At 40.7% G+C, this 22,206-nt stretch overlaps 1 protein-coding gene across 3 annotated transcripts in view; it reads right to left on the reverse strand.

The window, feature by feature from the left end:
• Window positions 1-348: 348 nt before the first annotated feature.
• CAB39 (calcium binding protein 39) overlaps window positions 349-22,206 on the reverse strand; it is an 86,562-nt gene continuing 64,704 nt past the window's right edge. For all 3 annotated transcript variants that reach the window (XM_024740495.1, XM_024740496.1, XM_024740497.1), the window contains exons 5-9: window positions 16,938-17,106; window positions 9,874-9,933; window positions 6,233-6,298; window positions 3,529-3,672; window positions 349-2,904 (exon numbers count right to left, since the gene is read on the reverse strand). In XM_024740495.1, coding sequence (XP_024596263.1) covers window positions 2,716-2,904; window positions 3,529-3,672; window positions 6,233-6,298; window positions 9,874-9,933; window positions 16,938-17,106 — 628 coding nt within the window. In that variant the 3' untranslated portion in view covers window positions 349-2,715. The remainder of the gene's footprint in view (window positions 2,905-3,528; window positions 3,673-6,232; window positions 6,299-9,873; window positions 9,934-16,937; window positions 17,107-22,206) is intronic.

Raw genomic sequence — 22,206 nt, forward strand, 5'->3', positions numbered from 1 at the left:
TATAAATAGTCCTGCCAAGCACTCACTTTTATCTTAGCGTATTAATAATCACAGAACCAGCGACAGGATCTACTCCCCAAATGCTACGGTCTAAGAAGCAATGCTTGTATAAGGCTTACTAATACTTTACTGTGAAAGGAAAGGCCAGGGAGCTATGACCTAAATGAAAACCACATTTTTGACAACAAAAATGAAACCTCGAAGGGGAAAAAAAAGACTTAGAGGCTTGTGTATTAACTGTTCCTGGGTACAGTTTGTGACAGAGTTTGTGCTACCGTGTCTCCTGATGGTGGTGTTCACAGTGACACAAGTGAATTTATCTATGACATAATAAAACCAAAAAACCAATGCTGTTTCTCCAAAATTTTATTTTAATTTAAATTACAGGGCCAGCCAGATAATCTGATAAGAAATTTACTTTTCCTCAAGAGAAAGGAAATGCTTCCATGGCATTGTTAACAATTGTATACATCTCCACCTTTTTTAAGGGTTAAAAAATCACACGTTGAGTAACTGACTTATGTAAAATGAAACCTTTATAACACAAAAAGAAACCACTTCCAGTATAATAGTTTTGGTAATATGAATATATTAAATGATCATAACTTCAAATGCAACTTTTCAACTTTGAATGTTTTCACATTTTAACAACAAAAACCCCAAAGTCTTAACTATCCCCAGATTCCAATGCAATAGTAATATATCAGTGTTTTCTTTGACACACTGTACCCCTGTCTTCCACACAAAGGCTCTAGTGCTATGACAGCACTGCCAAAGTGGAAGGAAGCTGTTGTTTCAAGTTCTAAGAACCAGCTTGGCAAGGAAACCTTTCTTCCACTTGGTGTAATTAATGTTTGCACACGGAATCCAGATACCCAGCACTGGACCACAAGAACCAGAATGATGCATCGCAGCCAAGTCTGCCTTCCTAAACATCTTGGATATTTTCATTTCAAGGAGCTTGGATTGCTTTCTCTAGTTCCGATAGAAAAACATGAATTATTTTTCACAGATTTTGGTAAAGACAGCCTCAGGAAAACCAATTATAAGTGTAGACTGCCATTTCAATTAAACAGAATAAAATATATCTATGTTTTTTGGAGCTGTTTTCCTAACTGGTGCTCCTAGAAGGAGATCTTAAAGCCGCTGAAACATCAATTGGGAGTCTCACTTTACTGGCTGATAATTCAATTAGTAAGAGAGGCTAGCAAAGAATAAGTATATAAATTTCTTAATCAGCTACAGCCATGCTGAATTCGAACTGACAAACTCTGATTTGTAAGTTGTTAGTTGTGATCTTCATATCACTAAGATGAACAGATACCATTCTAATAACTTTACATAGATATATTCTAGGAGACGTTGTTCTGCTGTGGTCACAGTAACAAAAAAGTGGTGCAAAATCAGTTACTTTATAAATACTGATAATTTGCAGCATTAAGGAACAGGACATTAAAAAAAATAAATTTCCCCATGACACCTATGACTAGGAACTCTTCTTTTCCTAAGAGAAGCCAAAGTTTTAATTATTCAGTTTCACAACTATTGTACTGGATTACTTTAAGAAAGAAAAGGTGCTCTACAGAGGTCTCCCCCACACACAAAGAATCGGCGTTAATTTAGCATAATCGGTATCATTCATAGATGTGGAGAACTCATGACTCATTTTAAATGAGTAAGGCCAATATTATGCAGGAAAGTGTAGCTGACTGAGTTCCAGATCTGTATTGTAGCCTACTGATGGCACCCCATTGGATAACTGAATACAAAGGACTGGTTTACTTTTTCTTTTAATGCTGTGATACTTAAATCAGCATTTTCAGGTGATCTGAAGTATTTCAATTACATATTATGAGCATTCATTTTTTGCAAAAACTCAATATTAGGTAATAGTTACATACTAATACAATAACATTCCTCTGCTGTACAAATTAAATCATTTAAAAGAAATGAGCATTCTAAGAATTATATACAAAAGGAAACTGTAAGCATTGTTGAAATGAAATGCGAGGTGTCGTTGCTAGCTCTACTGTTTTAAAATACCTTCAAAAAGTAAAATTAACAAATACCCTTCAACATATCCAGGTTTACAAGTCTCAAGAAAATCAAATGTCAAAAAATTCTAGAAAGCTGTGAAAAGCATATATACATTTTCCTTATGACCTTACGGAGCTTCACAATTTTGAGAAGCTGCTAAGTTTCAGTATCAATTTATTCGTGTGTCAACTTTATCCACCCAAGAAGCTCACATCTTGGATACAGTTCCCCTATGATTTCAAATAAAGCTCTGCACAGTCTTCCATTAGTGAAGGCATATAATCTTACCAAGAATCCACACCCAGATCTTTAACAAAGATAAATGCAAACAAGCAGGTCTGCTCTGATAGTATCAGTGCCCTCTTCCCCTAACACACACTATCATCTATGCATTTGCCTTCATGAACCTAGCCACGTTCAGAACTTCTACAGCAAACGGAGTCTTTGAATTCTGAAATGACACAGAGATCAAGAAAAAGTCCACGTGTGCTCTAGCGTGCAAGAAAGCAGCAGCTACGTTCTCCAACTTGGACTAAAAAACAAACAGGTAAAAGGAAAACCGTTCACTAACAGCAGATTAGCAGTAATGTTCCTCATGGACTGATAACAGTGCCTGATGCTGAATAGCTAACAGCAGATGCTGAATTTGGATTTAATATTTTAGATGTTTATAGGAAATTAGGCTTCTTGCTGAGCTGGTCTCTTCAAATCCCTGATCTGTTTAACTAAATAGGTCTTCTCATCGTTAAACTGTTCATCCTCGGTCCTGTCATTCTGGAACTTGCTGAGGAACTCTATAAGTTTGGTCTGGTTCTTGAGGAGGATGTCTAGGATGGGCTGCGTCTTGTTAGGATTGGCTACAAACACCTGCACAGAGAAAAATCAACATCAGCCAAAGGGAGAGAACAAGACACGGGGACATGTATGCCGCGGTTAGCAGAGCACATGCTATACACATCCAATGCTTCCCTGGGCCTGTGGTGAAGCCAGGATTATTAATTCAGAGGTGTTCGCTTTGGAAGACCTTATTTTACAATTTAAAAAGGGGGGAGAATTACATGTTTTAGCACAAAAAGGACTGACATATTCACTCATGCTCTGAAACTAAGCAGTTGCGATTAAATATAGACTTTGATTGTAGAATAAAATGAGCAGGAGTTATTTCTGGGCAGAGGAGGTCAGAATGGATTTTAAGAACAAAAAGCTCCGTGGAAAGCATTAAGAAATGGATTACCCTTTACTTGATGATTAATAATCTTCTATGCCAAAGATAAACGACACCCCTCTACAAATAAACTTTGCTTGTTCCCAAATGCGAATGGTATATACCCTGTTTCTGGGTCTATTTTTGTTTAAATGTTGTACCACACAACTATGAAAATTGACTGAACTGAGCTGTGTCACTGAGATTACCAAAATGAACCTAATAAAACTAGTAATTTGTAAATGAAATGGGATGAACAACTAGTGTTTATGCTTTTAGTACTCTACCTTAAAAACGTGGAAGGCCTCAAACTGGATGTTACGGCTTTTGTCTCGTAGAAGGTTCATCATTAACTTGAGGTTCTCAGGTTTACTGATGTATTTTGTCATAATTGTGAAGTTGTGTCTGTCTAATAGTAGCTCACCAAGAAGCTGAGAAGACAAACAGTTACTCTTGCATTATCATTTAAGATTTGAAGTAAACCAAAGTTTTAAAAACAATTCATTAAATTACCATCATTATTAAGCACAGAATATTAGTAGGCACTCAAAAGACTGATGAACTGAACTGCATTATGACCTAAAAGCTAACGAGTGCCTCCTATTTGTTACTTGAACACCTACCTGTTTCTTCTGGGGTTTAAACCTATGGTGAGTCTGACACTGCTCTCTGAAGAGGACATTCCAGTCACATTTGGCCCAGAATCTGAGACTGTCAGAACCTATTCTTTAAATATGCATTTGTGTTATCTCAGTAAAAAGAAACTGGTCAGACGATAAGTTACTGAATAACTATATACCTTAGCTTAATTTAAAAATAATTTTACTATTTCTTATTTTATTTATCTGAACTTTACAGGACAAAGGGTTTCATGTACAAAGTTTTCCACATACTTACCCCTAAACATACCAAACTTATCATTTTATCTTATCTGATTCAGAAAGGTTTATAAAAACAAATACTTTTCTGTTCCTTCTTAAGCAAGGTATCCTGAAGATACTCTAAGCTTTTCTTAGTGACTCCTCAACATTACTAAAAATGACATTAATTAAGCTAAAAAAAAGTTCATGCCTTCAGCTAAGTCTGTGCTTCCTGAGTTCTATGGAGTTGACTATACCGTATCAGCCCTTAATTTTAAAATTGTCCCTGCTTGTTCTAGATTTCTCTTTTTCTGAAGCCAGCAGTCACCTCTTCATGCTGCCAGTGTGCCAACTTCTAGTCAAGGACTAGTGTGCAGGTGGTATAACCTGCCTGGGGACAGGGACCAAGCTGTGGTCCTTGTGGACACAGGCAGAAGCAGAGCAGTGGAGAGCCTGGCCCCTGGCACCAGCCTTCCTGGGTTCCAGTCCTGACTCCCTGCTCCCTGTGAGTTCTCTAACCTTGAGAATGTTATTTAACTTCTCTGTGCCTCAGTTTTATCATCTGTACAGTGGGAGTGGTTAATGGACCTGTATCTTATGAGAGTATAGTGAGAAGTAAAAGCATGAATACATGAAAAGCACGCTGGACCCGAGTCTAATAAGAGACATGGAGTGACGTCTAAGGGAAGGAAAATGCATGGATAGAGCTACTTTGCCATGGTTTACTTGCTGTTATTAATTCCTTTCTGGGTTCCTGGCTATGTTCTAGATACCTGAAGTTTCCAGATAACTGATCTCTAGATAAATAACATGTCATCGTAGTAAATCAAAAATAACCTGATGTGCAGGAAAACAAATCTATTCTACTTAGGATTTATAAAGAATTTAGAGGCAGAATTCAAAAGCTCACATAGGTTTCACATCAAATCTGAATCAGAAAATATACAACTTTCAAAGTAAGAAGCCCAGTATTTACTCTTACGGAGGCTCAAAAGGTAGTATTAAGTATGCATAGACTTATTGGGTGTTAATTTTCTGTCACAGAAACCAAAGAAATACTGAAAATGACTCATTTCAATGTGATTATCTAGAGAAGGATGACCAGTAATTTAAAGAATTTCTTTGGACATAAAAAATTGGGGGAATTCCCTGGCGGTCCAGTGGTTAGGACTCCACGCTCTCACTGCCGAGGGCCAGGGTTCATTCCCTGGTCTTAGAACTAAGATCCCATAAGCCATGCAGCGGGGCCAAAAATAAACAAACAAAAACAAACAAACAAACAAATAAATTGAAGCTTGGTACAGGGAATACAAATTTGCTGGTAAAATAAATATAGGGATAAATAAATGCCAATGTGGCAGCAAAAAAGAGAGTACAAATTAAAATACATTTTTAGAGTACCACTGGTCCTCAGAATTTCTCCATGTGTTCATGAGAAACTGTAGGAATGAAAGACTTGCTTCATATCCATTCCTTCGCTAGCCATAGTGTCTCTGGGGCAACGATTCAAATCTGCTGTTGTAGCCGAAACAGCCACAGACAAGATGTAAATAAAAGAATACATCTGTGTTCCAATAAAACTTTATTTACAAAAATACACAGTGGGCTGGATTTGGTAGTTTGCCAAACCCTGTTCTAGAGTTTTAAATATTTAAGTTTCAAATGGAATTGTCCACATCCTATTTTGATACAAAGCAGCCAAACTCGTCTACGGTTCACAGTGTCACTGCTCACGGCCACCCCTCTCCCCTCACACAGCAAGATTGTGCCATCTGGGCAGCATTCTGGGGAACAAAACACCTGCAGCGCCTTCAATTTGGTGATACGATTCTAAGTTTTAACAATAGGCTCCCAAATCTAAAATACCTCATTACTAAATGATTAAATCCTCTTCAAAATTCTGTATGTTCCATTTTGGTATCTCTAACACATGAGGAGGTGAGCAGGGGCAGCTGCCCCACATGAACCACTGCTGAACCCCGCCTGTTCCTTTCCACAAAAATCTTGACCATGGGCAAGTGTATTTTCCCTGCAAAGGTCTAGAACCCATAGCACCATATCTCCCTTTCCCCAAACACACATTTCAAATAAGGGGTGGAGAGAAATGAATTACTTCAATAATTTGTCATACCTTGAGTGACTGTCTTTTTGTCACATAATTTTCTGAATGAAGTAACTTCTCATATTCACTGAAGAACTAAAAGACAGGAAAACACGTATCAGAGTTATTTTTTTAAAGACCAGTAATAACATTAAAAAGCTTGAGTACAAACTTCTAACAGCACAAAGGCCAATCGCTGCCCAAGCTCAGCCCCTCCTGTCTGCTTCACACCCATCCTCAAGGTGATACCCACTGGTTACCTCTACGAAGAAGGCTCCTGGCCCCCTCCCAGCTCTAGCCAGGTGCGCATATAGCTTAAATCTGGTCCTCTTCTGTCCAAACTCCATATGCACACAACAGAACTCCCTTTCCCCCCACTGTTTTCTCACTGTTGAGTCAGCTCTCATTTCCTGGTGTTAGATTAGAAAATTCCTATTTTTTTACAATTCAACTAGTCCAAAGCACAAGCACAAATAGAAAAGTTGCCTGTTCTTTCAAAGCAAGAAGAGAAAATAATTAAAAATAGAAGAGAGAAGAAATTCAGCACTTTTAAATAGGCAGGTGTCCCACAGAAGGTAGGACTTGAGCTCAAACTTGACTAATGGGAGAGATTTCGTTCGGAAATGGGGAGAAGAGATACTCTTGGGGAAAAGAAAGGGAAGAACACAGCATGAGCGAAGACCTGGAAAATGCAAAATGATACAGATATAAGAGCTGATGAATGTCCACTAGATTTACAAAATGGTGCTCCCTAACAAGAACAGTGTCCCTGGAATGGTGAGGAGCAGAAGCAGAGGAAAGCAGGGAGGTGGGAAATAGAAGTGAAGGGCACACAAGGGCTAGGGCCACACTTCCCAAAAGTTAGAAGAGAAGGCCACTTAGCTGTTTGTTTTAACTACAGACAGGTTTTAAAAGTTCCAAAGTTTTGCAGTACTAGTATGACTCTGCTGGGTATCAGTGCTTTACTGAGACCTTTCCTCGGTTGTGGTGGGTGGTAGAGAATGCCTGCTTTGTAATTTGTCCATGCTAAAACCGTTTCTACCTTTGCTTTATGATGGGTTCTCATCAGCCATTCGTCTGTGGTTTAGAGCAGGGGTTGGCAAACTACAGCTCATGGGCCAAATCCAACCCACCGTCTGTTTTTATACAAGTTTTATTGGAACGCAGCCATGCTCATTTGTGTATGGTAAACAAATTCAGTTTATGAACTCTTTATGGCTGCTTTTGCAGTAGAACAGACAGGAGAGCTGACAGAGACTGCATGGCTATGAAGCCTCAAATATTTACTATCTGGGTGGCCCTTTAGAGAAAACGTTTTCCAGCCCTTGGTTTAAAGCTAACCAGAACTGCCTACGCATTCATTCTGTTGCTTATCTCTAGGCAGAGGTGGGATGGCCATCTATTTAGTATGCAAGCAACTAAAACTTTTCTCTTCAGAGATGGCTGTTAACCCTACCTTCTCTCAAATGATCGTCAAGTCAATGATCAAACAATTGGGTCTGCCTTTAATCAATAATGCAGAAACAGGAACACCTCAAGTTCTCGACAGAAAATGCAAGTTACGATTTTCTGCTGCATAATTTTTAGGGTAAGCTTTGGTTGCAAGAAATTATTCTCAAGGAGAACTGCCTGGTTAGATTTTATCCCTGGGCCAGCAATAAAGGACTAGGAGAGACAGAGGTCAGGCACTGTTTGGCCCCCTCAAAGATTTGCTCTCCGTGAGCGCCATTCTATTTACTGCAGAGGCACGCTCGGTGACTGCGTCCACTACATGACACTGTAATTCAATTCCCGTCTAAGAATGTCGATGGGAGAAATTTGTTCCAGGTCCCAGTGCTAGAAAAGGCTGTTTCTTTTGAACAAGCTTTACAGATACTGTGAGCTTTTCCTTGGTTTTGTTTCCCTCTATGCTTTAATTATTAGAAAGCTCAGAGTCAAGTGTACAGATTCTAGAGCATGTGTTTTTGCCCAGTAACTCCACCTCGGCTTAATTTAAATTGCCTGCACCTCCCCACTTTCCTTCTCCTCCTTGGATCTGAGTGCACTGCACGCACATTTCTGTCAGCTGCTGCACATAAATTTGCTAAAATCCTGTTAACCAATGTCACCCATTAATAACATATAGGAAAATATTTTATCGCAAAATTAAAGCGACATCATTGCCGGTAGCAAATTTCTGGGAAATTAGTTTTTATCTTTGGTAGGTTTTCAATTAAGATACTCATATGTTTAATTAAAAAAAATACCCTTGAGACCATGTGGTAATAGAAATAATAATGCTAATGTTTATTAAATGCTTACTGTGTTCCAGGCACTGTGTCTTGCATTTGACACACACATTCTTATCTAATCCTCACAGCAACCCAGTAGTAAGAAGGTGCTATTATGAGCCTTCTTTTAGAGCTGAAGATCCTAAAGGCACAGAGGGTGAATGAAGGCTGCTGCCCAAGAGCTAGAAGCACATGGTGGAGCTGGGACTTGAAGCCAAACTCCACGCAGTCTGGTGCCAAAGCCCACGCTTCTAACTACTGTAAAAGGCACCAACAAAACGACTGTGCTTCCAATTTAAACCAACAAATGCACAGGAAAAAAAAACACACCCACATGCCAATGTACACGGGCAGAAAAAAAAAAAAAGACCAGCTATGTTTAAGCCATTGATGAGGCTATTTATGAGGGAATTAATATGTACTCAGCACTGTGTTAGGATGTTACTGGGAGTGGGAGGGAAAGACGGGAAAAGGAACACAAGAGAATTAGAAAGCATAGGTTTTGCCTCCAAGAATCTTCTAATTTAGTTCAATGGCACAGTGAACAATGAAGTATTAACAATACCTGGGATTTTAAAAATTCAAACAACTAGTGGAAGAATGAAAACCTAAGCCAAATCTTGGGGGAGAGAGAGAAATTTTAAGTGGATTGTTACTATCATAACTTCTCCAGGAGCACCTATGAGATCTTGGACAATGCCTACATTAAACTAGTATGGCATAAGGAAGTGCTCATGGGAATTGTGGAGAGCAGAGCTGACACATGGTGGGAGAGAACACATGACGCTACTGCTGTGATGATCAAGGGCAACCAGGTTATCAGAGCACCCAGCACTATTCACAAACCTCTGGGGGTTCTACTACTAGCTCAATCTGGAGGGGGCCTTAAGGATGGGCTAATCCAATGTCTTCATTTTACAAATAAGGACAGACTTCTGAGTCCCCCAGCGGGCCTTGGTCTTGGTCACAAGGAGTCAGCAGCAGAGCAAGGGCAGAACTGGCTGCTGCGTCCTCTAGGCTAGAGTTCTGCCCATCTACCTGCTGCTGTGCCCCTTTCTCTCTATTTGTAAGCAACTAACGGAAAGTAAGGGGAAGATAAGAAGTCAGACGGTAATTTTCTTTTTATCTTAACTGTATATTATCATTCAGCAGCAAAGTGCTTTATTTTCCTCTTCTAAAGCGAGAAAAGATGCAAAGTGCAGTGTGTCATCAAAAAGATAAAATGCTGTTCTGACCACGTAACGCTCTATACCTTGTTTTAGGAGAGAAATGATTACAGCACAAATTAAAAACATTGTATTTCCAAAATAAATACTCTGGTACAAAATCTAATTAAAATCTTTCATTTCTGGTAACAAAACTTACAATGTGCTATTTTAAAATAGTGTTTCATGTACTTACTCTATCATAATGTTGTTCCAAAAATTCTGCGCTGAGCAATTTATGTCTTGTAAGTAAATCCTAGGAAAAGAAAATACACTTTTTACAGTTGCTTGGCATTCAAGTTCTTTTAGAAAAGAGAATCCTAAACATTCCACGCCATTTTACCTGATAAAAACTGTTGTTAAAAATTACTATACTTAAAAACATTTGAGCATGAATCGTACTGAAAATGTTGATTCTATGTAAGAGCAAATAAAATCATTAATAATCAAATTGTGATTGTAATGATTGAGTGTCACAGGTCTACAGCTCTTAGAAGGAAAAATTTTAAAAAAATTTATAAGGCAATGGAGATAAAAACTCAAAGAAAGGGAATCAAGAAGTGAAATGAAATAAAAGTAAACGGTTGTGATAAAATGTCAAATAGTATACTGCTCCTGGTGGCGAAAGAGGACATTTCTTTTATTAGAAAAAGTACTGGAGGTTCCATCTTCTTCCTCCTAAATTCAGTTACATTCAGTTTCATACTGAATGCAATCTTTTTTCAGAGGTAGAAGGTTTTTTAAAAGCCCCGTCATATTATAAACATTAGCTCCTAAGTAAGCAGACTAATGCTGCAAACATGCAGCACCAGAAGTTAGTATGACCTAGAGTCCAACTGTGCACCCCTATGAAATCGAGCTTATGCCTCACCCCATGAATTTCCCTGGAAACAACTCAAGGATCATTCATTCAGAAAACACCTACTATGTGCCAGATAAAGTTCTAGGTGCTGGGGCTACAAAGACAAAAAGATATGGTCCTTCCCTTCAAGGACATAGAAGTTAGCAATCAACTAGGCTTGGTCTCACCACCAGGTGGGAACAAGAATGGAAACACGTGACAGCACGAACAGCCAATTCATCTTTGGTGAATTAATGAATTAAATTCCTTTACAGCTGCCCACTGGAGGTCACTGCCAATAATCCCCTTTCTGCAAACCAACTTTCCTTTAACTTGTTTTCTTTGCTGTGTATGTTCGACTTACCCAGGTTACAATGAACTAGTGTTTCCTGAAGTATGTCCTGAGAAGTACTCTAAGGAATGCTCCATGGTCAACGAATGAGGAAAGAGCTACAGCTCTGGTACCCTCGTGGGGATCCATCAGGCTTCAAGAGATTTTGCAGGGAGCTCTTTTACTGCCTGCTTGTTAGTACCCTTCCCTGAAAGGCCTCCTTTGCATAGGCTTTCCCCTGGCCTAGTTACTTCCAACCTTTGGACCTCGACTCAAACATCGCCTCCATGGGGGACCCTTCCTGACTGGTCACTGGCACCAAAGCATGGTCACAGTTATGACTTGACATCTGTGGGATTATTTTATTAATGTCTCTCTCATGATAGGCTGTAAAGTCTATAAATACAAGGGTCATGTCTATTTTTACTAATCTCTGAATCCCCAGCACCTATGCAGTATCCAGCACATAGTAAGAGCTTAATATTTAATAAATAAATGAATGAACCAACAGAATCAGGGAACATGTTTGGGAAAACAGCACATTAAGCAATCTTCAAAGTATGCTTTTAAGAAGGCTTCTAACTCTACCCCAAAGACTTACAGGTGTTCAAACTGCTGGATGGGATATGTGTCCTATGCCCATGGAAGGTCTACCCAATTTTTCCTAAATCCCCCTTGGAGATTAAACAGGCAAAATTAGAAAACCTGGAGTTTGAGTACCTTCAAGCATCTGGAAAGAAATGCTATGAGGCTTCCCCACATGGAAAGGAGGAGATGGCAAGGCTAGAAGAAATTATCTATTGGTCCATGGGGTCAGATGTGAGGGAGACAGGAACATGAGAACCTTATGGGAATGTATCAAGCATGCTTGTTAAAGAGTGTGTCCCGCCTCTAACATGCAACTGTGTGGTCTATGACGGTCTCCCCTGAGTTAGGAGCCTCAAGGGCAGGGGTTTGTCTGGACAGATCACTGCTGAACCGGGAATTCCCTGGCAGTCCAGTGGTTAGGACTCTGCACTTCCACTGCAGGGGGCCCTGGTCAGGGAACTAAGATCCCACAAGTCGTGCAGTGTGGCCAAAAAAAAAAAAAAACAAGAGATCACTGCAGAACCTCAGGACCTAAAGACACGAGCAGGCACTCAGAGACTTGTGGAATGAACTGAATGAAAAAGTGAATTTAAGGACTGCTGTGGCTAGATCCATGCAAGACTGAGTGTCACGTCTACTTTTTGTGGCTGGGTCTTTCTGAAGGCCACTGTGAGGAAGTACAGAGCCGGGAGCCAGGTGCTCACCGCTCTGTCATGATATGACGAAAGAGAATGCCAAAGGAGGGGGTCTCAAGAGACAACGGCTCTCCACTGGGGTTGGTTTCTTAGAAACAGGTAGGTAGAAAGTATTACCCTGAAAAGCAAAGATCCTAAATATGCTGCACCAGAGTTTTTTTCTTTAGGTCTGAGTAAGGTGACTATTTACCTTGAAAGCTGTATCTCCAGCAGCAGCAAGGGGCTCACAGTTGGGCCACACATGACAAGGGGGAACCTCAAACATCTCCCCATCAGAGATTCTACTTGTTATCATCTGGTTTAAAGAGACCAGGAAGCTCAGGAAACCACTGCCAATCTAGGAATCACTTCTCCATGGCCTTGGGGTAGGAGAGACTGGAAAGGGGTGCTGAGGCTGCTAAAGCAGCCCTTCTTTAAGGAGAGGAAAACATTAGCAGGGAAGGAACAATTGCTGGGAGCTGGCACAGAGTAAAAAGGCTGATACTAAGCTGGGAAAAGAGGAAGTGGGGACTTGCGCAGAGCCTCTGTCTCCTGAGAGGTGGGAAAAGACCTTACCCTTGGAACTAGAGCCGAGAGCTCTGGAGAGCTCAAACCAGGCTGGGGTAGGGGTTGCGGGGGGCAGAAACCAACAGATCAGAAAACGAAGGCAAGTGGTCATGCAGCCAGCATCTGGTAAGCGACCCGCAGAGTGGACAGGGTGCACGCGGTCCCAGATCAGCAGAGCTGCTGGGCCAGACAGCAGGGGGACAGAAAGAACCTGTTAAATTCCAGTACAGCCGAGACCCTGGTATTACCTGGAGAAAGGTCAGGGATTCATCTCCCAAGTCCAGCAGGTTGAGCAGCCGACTTTTAGGGTGGGCTGAATTAAAAAGATTCCTAAAAGTTATGTGAGTTTGGGTCCCAAACATCATGTCACAAAGACAGCCCTGGAATCCCTAAAGAAATGCTGCTCACCCGGGGGCTATTTTCACAGAGGCTTGGCAAGTCATGTGGCCCAATTTCGTACTTGATGACTGTCTATGTCCAAGGACAAGAGACTCAGTTCTTCCAACTGTGTGGTTCACCTTTGGAGCTCTGAAAGTCAGAAAGTTCCTCCTGTGCTAGAGAGTCAAAACCTATCCCCAGGTTATTTCCAGAAAACTGTCAGACTCAACAGAACTAGGTTTAGTACATTTTCTCTAGGACCCACTTTAAATACAAGTGGTGCTCCCACACAAGTCCCTACCGAGTCTCCTCTTCTTCAGGCTAAATACGTCCAGTTCCTTTAACCACTCCTCGAATGACAGGTTCTCAGTCCCCCTCACCATCTACTGTCTTCTGAAAGTCATCTATTTGTCTATGTGCCTCTTAAAGTGTAGCGCCTGGAATGGAACACATTTATGTGTTGTTACCTTATAAGCTTATAGTGGGGTTGAGACCATCGACAGCTCCTTAGGTCACATGTTATGTGGTCACAGGTAGCTTAGGGGCAGGGCAACAACATCATACTGTTTAATTTTACTGGACATACTCAGAATTTTGTTTACTCAGGGTGGGCGCTCTAGTCAGACTGCCTGGGTTCAAATTCCGGCTTCCCCATTTATGGTCTGACTTCCCCCAACATTTCTAGGCTTCAGTTTCCTTATCTGTAAAGGAGATAATAACAGTATCTCCTTCATAGGGTTGAGTGTGATATGACGTTACCTGCCTTTTAGTCATTATTACACTCTGTAACAATTACACCTAGCATTACCTATTATTATTATGCCTTACTCCCAAATCTCATATTGACAGAGCTGAGTCCTCTGGAGGACGACCTCAGTTCCTCCGTATTTAATGTCAACCTGTTATCTTCTGGCCTCTCTGGATCTTTATGAGGCCTTATTTCAGGATCTCTGTTATCTGCCTTCTATCCCCTCATGGCATACATTTGTTATCACCCTTTATCTAAGTCTTTAATAAAAATGTTCAGCTGTGCTGAGTAAAGACAAATCCACTAAAAATTCTGCTCCAGGAGGGTGGCAATCCATTTTCTGGCTCCTTATGGATATGGCGTTCAATTAATTATGAACTGCTACCCTGAAACTCCATCTAGCTCCTATCTTTTCATTGTTTCCATGAAAACAGACCTGTATAATTATTCAACATCTAATATATCCACATTGTCATAAAGGAATAATTCTAATAGCTACTGTTCACTGCACCCATACTATGTGAAGACACAATAACCCTGACATACTAGTATTACCTACATTTTGACAGATGAAAAGACTGACGTTAAATCAGCAGCAGAGCTGGGAACTGAATCCAGGCAGCCACACCCTTAGCCCCCTGATCTACTGGCGTCTATGAGATTAGTATGACTGAACTTACTCTTAGTGAATCCATGCTGGCTGTGGGTACACGGTTTCCTTTCCAAAATGCTCAGAAATCATCTCTTTAGCAATACTTTCTAGTACCTTACACAGGTATAATATCGAGCTCCACCAGCCTCTCTGGGGAATCTACCTTCTTTTACTCTGGAAAATTGGAAATATATTTGTTGGCCTTCTGATGTCCCTCCCCATCTCCCTAATTCCTCAAAAAAAAAAAAAAAATCACGAACAAATATTTGGCCACTGATTTACTATCTCAGAACCCCATTCGTTCAAGCTATGAATCTGAGACATGTCTCACGCAGGTAGTTTTAATTTCCTTTTAAGACTCAGCACCTGTTCCTTGGACTTTAAACCCAGGGCTCTGGATAAGCTGCATTTGTTTCGAAGTTTTTGTGTGTAGAGTGCACTTTCTGGGAAGGTAGCTCTGGTCATATTCTCGAAGGAGAGCACGAACCATCTGCTCTTTTCTGATATAAAAATGTTCTTTGCAAAGAAGACATTAGCAAGCCAGAAGAGGAGCGGTCCTCCCTCCCTGCTTGTCAGCACCTCTGGTGTGAAAGTGAGACCAGAGCCGACCAGACATTTTAAAGGAGGGGTGGGTGGTACCTTCGGCGTGTTTGGTAGGTCTGTGCCTCTCTTATATTGTCTTAGTTTTGGGCTCTACTTAACTTTGCTTCTTGGAGAGCTCTCCATTCAGGAGGCTCTTTAATTAGCTCTGCCCCTTCTGAGTCAACGGGAGCAGCTGAGATACAGAAGCCAAGCTCGCTCCTCACTGCTCTCTCTTCTAGAGCTCATCCTTAGAATCCTACATGGTTTTAAAGTTTTTCTTCAGGTAGGGAATACCTGCCTGACTCTGCCCAATCCTTCCCTCTCTGGCTACCACGACCTGACAGGGCTGCTTTACCCACAGTGATTCCATCACCACCGTTTTCTTCTTGGTGAGAATTTCATTCAAAAAAGCAATCCTATCTGAAATGGAATTATCAGCAAGGCCAATCAGGGACTCACATCTGTGGCACAGAGTTAGCACATCTCTCTCACCTCTGAGCCAACTGCGCCAGGAGCGTGTGACCTGTGCTCTTCTTGGTCAGGCGGTCTGGCTGCATTCTCCGACCCCACTGCTGCTCCTCTCCTCTGCCCTCACCCTCCTCCTCCCAGAGTGTCCCACGCTGAGGCTTCTGGCTTTCTTCCCACCCAGGAGTATCCCTTCCTGACATATGGTGCTGCTACATCTCCCTTCATTACAGGTCTGCTTCTTTTGAATGGGGCGTCCCCTTCCATCAATATATATATCCCAGGTCATGAGTCCCATCCCACCAAGTGCAGTGATACCTAAGATGTCATATTTTCCACTCTATGTTATAATCTCATATTCATTTCATTTTGCTTTGTACATTAACATATAAATATCTGAGGTCTTCTGACATCCTAATAATCCCTAGGCGGCCAAGTTCCCAAGCTTTCATCCCATTTTGAGGGTGTTCATTCGCTCTGAGGGACAAATTTTATTCAGAGACCAAGACGTGCTCATTATCTCAATGGCTCTTTATACATAAAAGTGAACCTTCACAAAAACAGTGGCCACTTCTCACTGTGACAGTGTTCATGGTTTCCGAGCACAGCAGTCTGCAGGTCAGTATATTAAATTCTGATTATATTAAAATTACAGTTCTAAATATTCACTTATGAGGTCAGACATTTTACATAAGGGAGTATAATGTATAAAGGCTTGCTCTCATTGTGAAAAACACTAAAAAACATGACTGCTTTATCTACATACCTTAAACAGCACAGAACTTTGCATTTCAAAACAAAAATGTGCATGTTGTACAGTGGTATCGTATCATCTGTGTATTTAATTTACACAACAGGGAGACAAGGTAGGCAGGGGAGGGGGGAGTAGTAGTGCTGGTGATTCTGCACCCCCACCCCTTGTGTTTAATAAACAAGCTCTGGCCTGAGCAGGAGATGGGAGAGAGAAGTCCACTGTGCCCTTGGGCCTGTCCACAATAGGGAAATCTCTGTCCTGAGTGTGGTTCTAGTATACTGCGAATTAACAATGGCCCTGAACAGAAGCCAACTACTTTGTCTGATGCTTAATCAAAGAAACTGCTGCAGTATGTTCCAACACAGGAGAAAAATCTGATTTTCACATGTACTGCATATCTATATACTGTACTTGATGGGTAATTTAACAGAAAAGTGTACTTTTCACCGTACAGGACTTTTGCCTTTTAGACAGACTTTAGAATCTAACTTTTCTACCCTTTTTAAGCTGTGACTCTACTGCGTATACCTGAGTCACAATACATATTTAAATATATCTTCTCTCTTCCCGCTAGAGGGCAGCCATGTATAGACTTGGAGGGTAGAGAAGGTTTAGGAAAAACAGCACACCTGTTAATCTCACTTGTATGTATATTTAGAATTCTACAGTTTTTATGTTACCTTGAATGTGGCAAATGCATCTGAAGCTATATCAAATGTTGACATTTCGACATATCTGAAGAAATCATAAAACTGTTCTGACCACAAAATGATTTTTGCAAGTGGCTCATGTCTGATGCATTCTCTCAACATTATTCCACAATTCAGAGCTATTTCTGGAGACTCATATCTGCAAAAAGAAAAGACAAAGATGACTGCTTTTTTCCCCCATCACTGTTCTTTTAAAAACTCTAACAGTTCCAATTTTTAGAACAGGAAGTTTCAGACATGTCCTAATTAAGTGACAGAGCAGGTTACGAAATGCATCTCTCTCAGAGTAGAATATGTGCTCAGAGGGATTTAGTCTAGAGGGCACACACACATTAGTTGGTGGTGACTGCTTCAACCCGAAGAAAAATAACAGCCGTGAGAGCGATCATGAAAATAAAAGCTTATTACTTAAGCTAAAAGATCTGAAGAGACGTCTACAGGGTCACACCTCCAAATACGGTTTAGTTTTACATGTGGTGCTCTCACCACTTCAGAAAAACCAAAAGCTGAATCAAAAAACAATATGAAATAAGCAAAATAGTTTCCTAAAATTCATAGTATCTAAACGGGTCTATCAAAAATACAGCATTTATACTTGTTTCAATTCAGTACTCAAAATAGTACTTTCAAGACCGTTGGCAGCAACACATAAATGCTACAAAGGATGTCACCAAGTGCCTAGTCAGGGATGGCCCGAGGGCTCTCGCAGTGGACACAGGGGACTCCACTGCATCCCTCATCAGCTTTCCGCACAGCCTTCCTCTACACCCACATCAATGTCTCTTGCCTCTTCCTTCCCCGTGATCAGAAAGAGAACCTTGTTTTCCTCTCAGCCCAGCAGACTCTTCCATTCTGATGTACATCAAACCCCTTGGACTGGACTCTGCCATTCTGCTCAAACACATCACTCTGTTCCTCCACCTCCTTCCAAGCTGCACACACAGGCTTAATCTCCTTCCCCACTCAGTGTCCTCTACTTTCCTGCCATCGAATCCATTTCCTAACGTTTTACGAGTAAATGCCTCCGCTTCGCTAAAACAAATGGTCTTTTCTCATAAATTCTGCTATTTAATTTCCTGACAATGCAGATCGTTGCATCTCTCTCTTTAAAAAAAGAAAAGTTCTCCCAGCTCTCCTTTCTACCTCCTCTGTTTCTATTTCTTGCCTGGCTGAGGTCCTTCCTCTGTTGCCTCTGGCCTGCTAGTGAATGCTCCTACGACCTCATGGTTCCCTCCATGGCTCCTAAATTGCCCCAGCTCAGATCTACCCTGGGCTGTAGTGAGGCATTTTCTGTTGCTTCCGTACTTCAGTTAAAGGCCTACCATAAGCTCTACAAGTCTAATATGGCATCACTATTTTGCTTCAGATACCTGGGTCTAAAACAGGTTTAACAGAACTTTCTTTGATAATGGAAATGTTCTATAACTATGCGGTCTACTGAGCACTTGAAATCTGGCTAGTATGACTGAGGGACTGAATTTTAAATGTCATTTAATTTAAATTAATTTAAAATTAAATAATTACATGTTGTTAGTAGATACAATATTGAACAGCACAGTTCTAAACCTTCCCCTCTTTACCTACTCCCAACCTCCCCATCCTCAATGTCACCACTCCTTTTAAATACTTCTTTGCAATATCTCAGTTTCATTTTCTTTTATCCATTCCCAGTGCTGCATGAAGTCACACCTAGTCACTCAAGTGACCCCTAACCAGCACCTTTGTTCAAGCTCTGTCTTAACAAATCTATCCGACGACTAGTGTTATCAATAGCCTTTCCAGCTTAGGAGCTTATAATGATTTCTTCTTGCTAATCAAATAGACGAACTTTGATGCCCAGGCCTCCCCACATCATAGCTACTCTTCTGGTACAACTCCTCTCCCACTATGCCATAAAACACTCTATCTCCTTCCTGTTGTCAATCACTGTGTTCATTCCTGCCCCTGTACTCACTCTTTTTTCTGCCTATGCAAATTTGAAACTATCTGGAATCTCAATCCTAAGTCCATCTTCTGTTACCAACTCTTGCCTTATTGACTAAACCCACATTTTATCCCCTGAAATCCACTAGTAGTGTTATCTAGTAGAATTATCCTTCTGTTGTACATATGTTCATCATAGATCCTCAACAAGATCAAAACCACGTTCCTTTGTGTCACTTGTGGCATGGCAGCTAGAATGCTTACTGGCTCTTAGGTGTTATTAAAATGTCTGCTCACAACATGGCTGATCACACAATTCATCTCTGCTGATCTGTAACAGGCAGGAGACTAGAAAGACAAGGGTAAGACACTTTGGTACAACAAGTTGGGCAGGTTTTGATGGCAGTTTGTCAAGCTTGTCTTAAACGATTAAATGTAAACCCGTGAGTACAAGGTAAACAGTTACGCTGTACAACCTGTTAGCACATTAACATTTAAATCGCCAGTGGAAAAATGATTGCTCCAGATTTAGACTAACACTAGCAACAGGATTATTTTCAAATGCATACTAATATTGTTAGCATAACTCCCCCAAATGTCTAACATCAAAGTGTCAATACTTATAGCCCGAGTGGATAATCACATTGCGTTAAAGTAGTCCAAACTAATTCATCAACAAAAGCAGAAAAATCTTTTTATTTTTTATTTTTTTGGCCATGCTGCATGGCTTGCAGTATCTTAGTTCCCCAACCAGGGATTGAACCCGGGCCCTCAGCAGCGAAAGCGCCGAGTCCTAACTACTGGATTGTCAGGGAATTCCCAAAAAAGCAGAAACATCTTAAACAGGTAGTTTCAACAGGGCCTCTGGAAGAAATGGCTGTTTCCGGGTCTGAGGCAGGATCTGTACAAAATGAGCAAGGGACATCTTGTGCCAGACAGCAAGGAAGCCATCAAAGACGAATGGGGTCTTGCCAAAAGGACATAGGAGCCAATTTGAAGGAGCTCCCAATAGCCCAAGACGGGGCAATTTGGACATAAAAATTTGGTCATAATGACTGCAACGGACTGAGACACATCAAATATATTTTTAAAACCCCTAAAACTTGAGGTCATAATGGTGCTTAAGACAATAACATACTCATTGCTCATCTAAGGAAGTGGCTAGGGCACCAATCGATTATACTAAAAAATGATACAGTGGAAAAAATCAAGCATCTATTCTGTCTTTCCTATAGAAGTCACTGTTGAGGAACAAAACACATTTAATATACAGAGAAGGAATAACAGAATTAGGAAATCACCATTTTGAACCTAGACAATGATCCTCAGTGGATACTAAAACCATTAGGTGAAGGGTTGATGGAGAACTTTATAATGGACAGACTGACAACACCTACATCCACTGATCAATCTAAATATCACCAGAAGTAGGACAACCTGCGTTGCCCAACAGGAAGCAATCCCATCACAATCCCATTCATGAAGAATTCCTGCCCCCGCAAACTGAAGCTGAATCTAGTCAAACTAACTTGAAAGAATAGAGGATAGAGGAACATGGTTACAGGTGAAACCACAGGATGCAAATCCCAAATATGTGGTTTCCCTGCAAAACAAATGACCCAGATGCTTCAACAAATGAATGGTGTTAAAAGAAGGGGGCAGGAACTATTATAGATTAACAGAGAGTTAAGAGTCATATCAACCAAATTCAGTTTGTGGACCTTGCTTGAAAACTGATTTAAACAAAATGAAAAATGACATTTTTGGTGACAATCAAGGAAATATGAACAGTGACTGGGCATTAGATAATATTAGGTTTTTAAATGATATTATGGTTATGTTAAAGAATCCTTTATTATGTACTAGGGATGCATACTGAAGTGATGTTATGTTTGAGGAGGAAAAACAAGAGGCAAGGAATAGATGAAACAAGAATGTTAATAAATGTTAGTAATTGTTGAAGCCTGGTGACAGGTAGGAAAGGGGTTGTAGGCGGTGGGGGGACGGCTTCTGTGGGATCCCAACACAAATGGCTTCTCCTCGCCTCCCTAAACTGAGGTTTCTGCTCTGGTCAGCTCAGTTGAGAGCTTGAAACCTTTCTTTAAATATTACCTCAAAAGTCTTACTTTACATGACATTAAACAATGTTCATATCATACCCCTGGCCACTCTGAAGTGAAAACACAGGCAGAGTTAACTAATTCATAGATTTTAACAACCGCTGCTTTCTATGGAAAAAGGAAGACTGGCTTTAAAAATACACAAAGGCATCTGGCAGCTGCTCTAAGAACACTAAAATTTCAGACTACTCACTACATGTTCATACACGCAGCTCTGGACTGATACAACAAAAAATCAGATGCCAAAAATTCCGTATGGCAACATCTGAAGAAGCAACATAGACAGAACTAGAAAGAAGGAAATAGAATGCTGGCATCCAACACATGCACTGACTCATGCTTTGTCTAAACGAGTTTGAACTTGGGGCAAGTGTTAAACCACAGAGATATGAATCAGAGTGAGGCAAGCTATAAAGCTGGGGTAGGAGAGCAAGCTGATTCACGCCACCAGTCATGCCAATAAAACAGCTGCCCGCCAATTTAACAGACCACCACCAGTGCACACGTACCCAGAGCTGGCAAACAACTCTGGTGTGAAACAACAGGAGGTTACCTTGCCAATCAGTGATGAGAGAGAAGAGGACTTTTTTTTAAACTTTTAGTTTTAAGGCTTTTTTGGGTTTTGTTTGATTTTTTTTTTTTTTTTTTTTTTGAAACTGACAGGCTACCCAAAGATAAATGCCTGCTTAGTCCAACAGTAATTCCAGGAAGATGCACTGTGAATTACCAGATTAAGTGGGTGAGTGGACACACACAGGTGAAAAGCAAAGGGAAGTACGTCATAAACATGTACTTTGTTGACTGTTGACTGAACAAGGTTAAGCTATATAGCATCCAAGCTCCATTTACTGGGAAGCCTTTACTGCAGTACCGTGTGCATGTACGTCCAAAGAAGATGTCTTTAAATACATGATTTAGCTGATATTTCAACAATTAAGGTTTTTACATCTTAGAGAACAGAAACAAGAACACAGAGGACTTATTTTTTTCTTCAGTCATGTATGGTTTGAGAATTTAAAGGCTCACAATTCACCTAACTTTAAAATCCCATGGGCATTTTCAAATTCGGTTTAGCTCACAGGTTAAATTTTAAGGAGGGAAATGTGTTCCAGAACTATGGGAAAATGAGCTGATGAAACTACAGAGGAAATGCTTTCTGACATTCACCATCCTGTTTTTGCCCAAGACCATCTTTC

Source organism: Neophocaena asiaeorientalis, unplaced genomic scaffold (assembly GCF_003031525.2).
Source record: "Neophocaena asiaeorientalis asiaeorientalis breed wild unplaced genomic scaffold, Neophocaena_asiaeorientalis_V1.1 scaffold388, whole genome shotgun sequence".
NCBI lineage: Eukaryota > Metazoa > Chordata > Mammalia > Artiodactyla > Phocoenidae > Neophocaena > Neophocaena asiaeorientalis.